This window comes from Euprymna scolopes, chromosome 39 (genome assembly GCF_053919585.1).
Source record: "Euprymna scolopes isolate OS-2025 chromosome 39, ASM5391958v1, whole genome shotgun sequence".
Lineage (NCBI taxonomy): Eukaryota > Metazoa > Mollusca > Cephalopoda > Sepiida > Sepiolidae > Euprymna > Euprymna scolopes.
In genome coordinates, this window is record NC_136520.1 from 5,850,695 (window position 1) to 5,856,694 (window position 6,000).

The window sequence follows — 6,000 nt, forward strand, 5'->3', positions numbered from 1 at the left end:
TCAATTTGCAATAAAAGAAAGAGATACCATTTAAAATTGCTGCAAATCCTTCGTTCATTTGCATATTTTAAAACTAAACATTAATCAGAAGTGACTTTTCCAGGGCATTCATCGTCAAGCCCAAATATCAGCTGATGTAATATTATATGCAAGGACAGACAGAATTTGATAAACATTATCATTATTATTTTTGTAATTAGTTTACTGGGCAAATTATTCCTCGTAATATGTAATATTCAATAAAATTATTAAAATATCATGTTTAAGCATGTTTTATGATCAAGCAATACCGGACAGCCAGCTAGTATATATATATATATATATATATATATATATATATATATATATATATAATGTCTGTGTGTGTGTATCTGGTCACGAATAGTCTCCTATATGGTTGACTATTTAAAAAAAAACTGATTACATATAATGATAGAAGATGTATCGAGACACAGGAAAGTGTATGTTTGATCCTACAGAATGGTTGTTCATCAAAATTGTGGGGTCTGCGTTCGCGCCTGGTCCACAAAGTATGGAAATAAAAAATTTAATATATATGATATAAAGCTGAATGTCTGTGTGTGTGTGTGTGTGTGTATCTGGTCACGAATAGTCTCTTATATGGTTGACTATTTTAAAAAAAAACTGATTACATATAATGATAGAAGATGTATCGAGACACAGGAAAGGGTATGTTTGATCCTACAGAATGGTGGTTCATTAAAATTGTGGGGTCTGCGTTCGCGCCTGGTCCACAAAGTATGGAAATAAAAAATTTAAAGATTAAAAAAAAACGTTTACAAGTGTTTTTGATATAGATGTACATAGTAATACTTTGATAAGTATGTTTTAACTTAAATAGGGATGGTATGATAAAATTGTGGGGTCTGCGTTCACGCCTGGCCTCCATAGAATGGAAATAGGCACAAACTTTAATAAAGACTTTTCATATCTATCTGCGTAAGTATACTTTGATAATTATGTTTCAGTTTGAAGAAATATGGTATAATAAAATTATGGGGTGTTCGTTCGCACCTGAACTCCATAGAATGGAAATATGTCACAAAGTTTAACAAGGTTTTTTAATATAGATCCACAGAATATTGTGATAAGTGTTTCAGTGTGAACAGGTATGGTATAATAAATTATGGGGTTTATCTATTTTCTTTTTACTTTCATCATATTTTGCTTTGGTTTTGATACCCCCAAATTTGAAGCTATCTCTTTACAAGCCTTCCTTTTCATAACCTATCATACTTTCATAAATCAGAGTCCATTTTCTGTAGGCTGTTTTTGAACCCAGTCAACGACGGGTACTTTTGCTAGTATATATATATATATATATAATGTGTGTGTGTGTGTGTGTGTGTGTTAGCCCCTTTAAAAAACTCATTTCTTACTGTTGAGCACTTTACATGGGAAATAAAGTTGGTCCCTTTAACTCCCATGCGCAGATCATCATATAATGATTAGATCACTTTGACATTAAAAAGCATTTTAAAATAAATGTTTAAATTTCAACAATATTTATCGCGTTTAACGGTAGCTGAATGGGCGTGATCCTTTCTAATGGAGTCAGAGATGGCTTTGTTGCCTGGGTCCAAATCTCTCGACCGGCGTTAATCGTGACACCCTGCACTAATGATTCCCGAAAGGATGAAACACTAGTGTCTGTAGCTCTTTAATAATTATTATAGTAAATAATTATTAAATAAATATATATAGAGAGAGAAAAATAAAAAGGAACAAACCGAGTTATGTGTTCAGCAACGTTTCATCTTTATTTCAAGACTTCCTCTAGATGAAATAAAGACGAAACGTTGATAGGCACATAACTCGGTTTGTTCATCGGAATGCTATTTCGATTATTCTCGTCTTGTGTATATATATATATATATATATATATATATATATATATATAGTCTTGGAAGTTTTTAACCTTTAAAACTATACAAAAAAATATTTTTTATCATTCGTTAGAAAACCATCTAGTCAGTAAGTCATTTAATCACCTGCAATCACTGCATCAACTCGCTCTCGAATTTACTATAATACCAATAATTTATTTTTCAAGGGATCATCAGCTGTTTACCATGAAACACTGTTTCGGGGATTTAAATATATATATATATCCACATACAGTACTATTTTGTTATATTACAATTCATCAGTGCGTCTAGACTAGCACTTTTCCCTAGTCGGGATTGAACCTACAACTATTGTGTTGATCGTCAGTAGTTCTACCCACTGGCTCATGGGAGCGGTGCTCCCAAATGACCTCAATAAATGTCCATTTAAATAAACACTCGCCCACTGCTTTTATAGTGCTTGAGTTGCTTGTTTATTTTACAAACAAACAAACAAACAAACAAACAGCAAGCCTTGCTTTATAGTCATATAAGTGTCGGGTGAGATATATTTACGACAGTGTGTAACCCCTACAGGGCCAGCTCAGATGCACAGGCTTGAAAGAAGAATGCAACCGGTGCTGATCCCTGTGGCATCACCTTTGTTTCCGTCTAGTGGTCGAATTCGTCCCCATTGCCGTGGTCCGCTTATTTGTTTCCAACCTTGATCCGGCTTCCAAACTGTCAACAGGGCCGATCTGAAACAGACTGCACTCAGCAACGGTGTTTTCAAAACAAAGAAAAGAAGTCCAGGATTAATTTGTTTTTCTTAACATAAAATAATTATTGCTTTCAACCTTACAAATAGCATATACACAACTGCCTTAGTCACTTATACAGATCTGAGGGTTGGCATTCACTAGCAAAGTTCTTCGTTTTTCTATCATCAGTTACACTGGGAAGAAAAAGTTCAGAGGTGCGTGTTATCAGGCGGCGGGTAGGTCGCCGAAGATGCATGGCACTGTCGTTTAGATGTCTTTACTTAACGTTGTAATTCCGCCCCTGTCAATATGTTCTCAAATGGCTGTCCACCAATCAGCAGCCGTGTTTTTTTTTTTTTTTTGGGGGGGGGGTCCAGTAACGTCCCTGGGGGGGGGGGTCCAGTAACGTCCCGTTCTCCAAGGGTGGGAAGGAAGATCCAAGCATTTCCCACTGCACTCTGAATGCCCTGACACAGAAGAAAAAAAAGAAATTAAAAAAAAAAAGACGCTGAAAACAAAAAGAAATTAAAAAAAAAAAACCTTTAAAATTATCGAAGAGAAAAGGGTTTTCGGTTTTAACGAGCCTCTTCCTCCTCCTCTCTTGTCAGCGGCCCCCAAAACTAAATTACCGCGTCATCAGAGGCAATAAATGTCCATGCGCCAGGAATGGCGATTTCTAGCTTACTAACACCTGTCAATTTCCTTACAATTCAATTTCATGAGATCCAGCCTATCTTGCAATAAACATTTTCGGTGTTAGTACACTTACTGATCCGCGCTATTTTTTAAATCGTATTTCTCAGTTTAATTAAAGTTTTATGATATGTTTTTTTATTCAATCGTAAGATTAAAGTACAGAATAGGTACAAAAAAGCCCTCCCCACTCCATGTTAAGAATGGCTTTTTAAATAATAATGTTATTTCAGCATGGATCAATAAGTGCATGAGTACCACATTTTCTCTCCCATTTTTCATTGAGCAGTTCTCTTCCCAAAGGATTTTCACGGTCAATTACCAATTAACGGACCACTTGACTCGTTTTCTCTGGTGGTCTTCAGACAAACACAAGTGCCAAATCTTCACTGCTTGGGAGATATAGTTCTGATTGCCACTTAAATCTTTCAACTATTCATCCTGTGATGAGGGGGAGGGATCATTTTGATTACCTGTTAGGATGCAGATTTCCCTTCTTCCACCACCATCATCATCATCATCATCATCATCAGTTCAACAATGCAAAATCTTCTGAACTCGTGTTAGGGGACCACCCAGAAGGCAGGCTGTCTTTTCAATCCACTAGCAAGGTCCTCCCGGCATTGTCCGGGCCCCATCGGGTCACAAGTGCTCTACCCGAAGAGTGGGGCTTAAAATATATAGTCATCCACATTCAGTACTGTTTTGTTGTATCACAACTCATCAGTTTGGCTATATATGCCATGAAACAACCAAACCAAACAACGCCTGTGGAACTCTGTTCCGCTTGCCTGTTTCCCTCCCAACTTCAACCTGGATGTCTTCAAGTCCAACACAAACAAATTCCTGATGAACCGCCCCCCCCCCAAGTAACACACAATAACCCTTATCCCCGAGTGGCCATTGGGCCTTGATAAGTGGTGAACTCCATGTAAAAAAAATAAAAATAAATAAAATTTTATTTCGTTTTCTGTATAAGTTTAAAAATGTGAAAAAACTTAAAATTGTTTATGAATGTGAAATAAAAAAAATTACATCCTTCTCTCTCTCCCACCACCAGCATTATTTCTTTTTTTTTTTTTCCTTTCTTTTTTTTTTTCTTTTTTTTTTTTTCCTTTTTTTTTTCTTTTTTTTCTTTTTTTTTCTTTTTTTTTTCTTTTTCTTTTTTTTTCTTTTTTTTTGTTTTACTTTATTTTCATAAAAATTTTACATCAATATTATTTTTCAGGAATTATACCAAAGTCTACAAATCCGGAACATATTGCCGACAACTGCAAAGTGTTTGACTTTCAACTCAGCGCTGAAGATTTGGACAAAATTGACTTGTTGAACAAGCAGCATCATTATTGCTGGAATGCATCAGAAGTTTTTTGAAGCCGTCAAAAATTTTCCGAAAGTTTCAAATATTCTTTATTGAAGATGTCAAAAATTCAATACAAACTGTAGACAAGCAAACATTTTTTCAAGAGTTTTCTAATATTTTTGTAACAAAGCTACTAACATGTGTGCAGATGACCAAGCCATGGTGCAAGATGATGTCACAGCAGAGGAAGAGAAAGGAAAAAAGAGAAGAGGAAAAATAGCATGTGATGGAAAAAGAGAGTGAGAGAGAGAGAGAAAGAAAGAAACTTTTAGGCATGTGTTGACATGGCAGAGTTTTTTTGGGTTTTTTTAACCACGTAACGGCACAAGAACTTTTAATCAAGATACACTAATCTCTGGATGTTTGCCAGATTTCGGGGCGACTATGAATCGTTAAATGAATTACATACATAACAGTTGGTTACTAAAAAAAAATTGTTCAGAAGAAATTTAAGTTGATGTAAGGCAGAACAATGCAAAGGTGTGGCAGACAGATTCAAACTGATGCAACTCGAGATATAATGGTGGAATCAGTTTTGCAGTTTCACGTTTATTAATTCAATTCATGCGTATATGTTCGTTTCAAACACGACCTACTCTTATCAAATAGCCTACTATTTATTTATTTTTTTACTTGGGGGTCATCACTTATCTAGGCCCGGAGGCAACTCGAGGATAAGGGTTAATGAATGTAAGTTGGTCATAAAGTAATCGTTAATGATGTAAATTGAGTGGAATGTGATTATTTATGAGGACGACTAAACAGGAATTTGTTTACATTAAATTTGAAGGCAACGATGTTGTGTTTAGCCGGGAAGCATGGGAGCCGAACAGGGAAAGAACCTTTGTTCATGGAATCTGCATTTACGTTTAGGTACAGATAGAGATTGGGGAAAATCATATAGTGGTTTTAAATATTAATTTATATTTCGGACTATTATTCTCATCTTTATTAGTTGTTGTCATCTTAATTGGTTGTTGTTTTTCATCTTTATTGGTTGTTGTTTTTCATCTTTATTGGTTGTTGTTTTTCATCTTTATTGGTTGTTGTTTTCATCTTTATTGGTTGTTGTTTTTCATCTTTATTGGTTGTTGTTTTTCATCTTTATTGGTTGTTGTTTTCATCTTTATTGGTTGTTGTTTTTCATCTTTATTGGTTGTTGTTTTTCATCTTTATTGGTTGTTGTTTTTCATCTTTATTGGTTGTTGTTTTTCATCTTTATTGGTTGTTGTTTTTCATCTTTATTGGTTGTTGTTTTTCATCTTTATTGGTTGTTGTTTTTCATCTTTATTGGTTGTTGTTTTTCATCTTTATTGGTTGTTGTTTTTCATCTTTA

The 6,000-nt window shown here is 34.8% G+C and overlaps 1 protein-coding gene across 1 annotated transcript in view; it reads left to right on the forward strand.

The window, feature by feature from the left end:
- Positions 1-5,006, forward strand: part of LOC145263633 (glyoxal reductase-like) — an 84,385-nt gene extending 79,379 nt beyond the window's left edge. The window contains exon 8 of the mRNA XM_080120485.1: positions 4,530-5,006. Coding sequence (XP_079976611.1) covers positions 4,530-4,675 — 146 coding nt within the window. The 3' untranslated portion in view covers positions 4,676-5,006. The remainder of the gene's footprint in view (positions 1-4,529) is intronic.
- Positions 5,007-6,000: the final 994 nt, after the last annotated feature.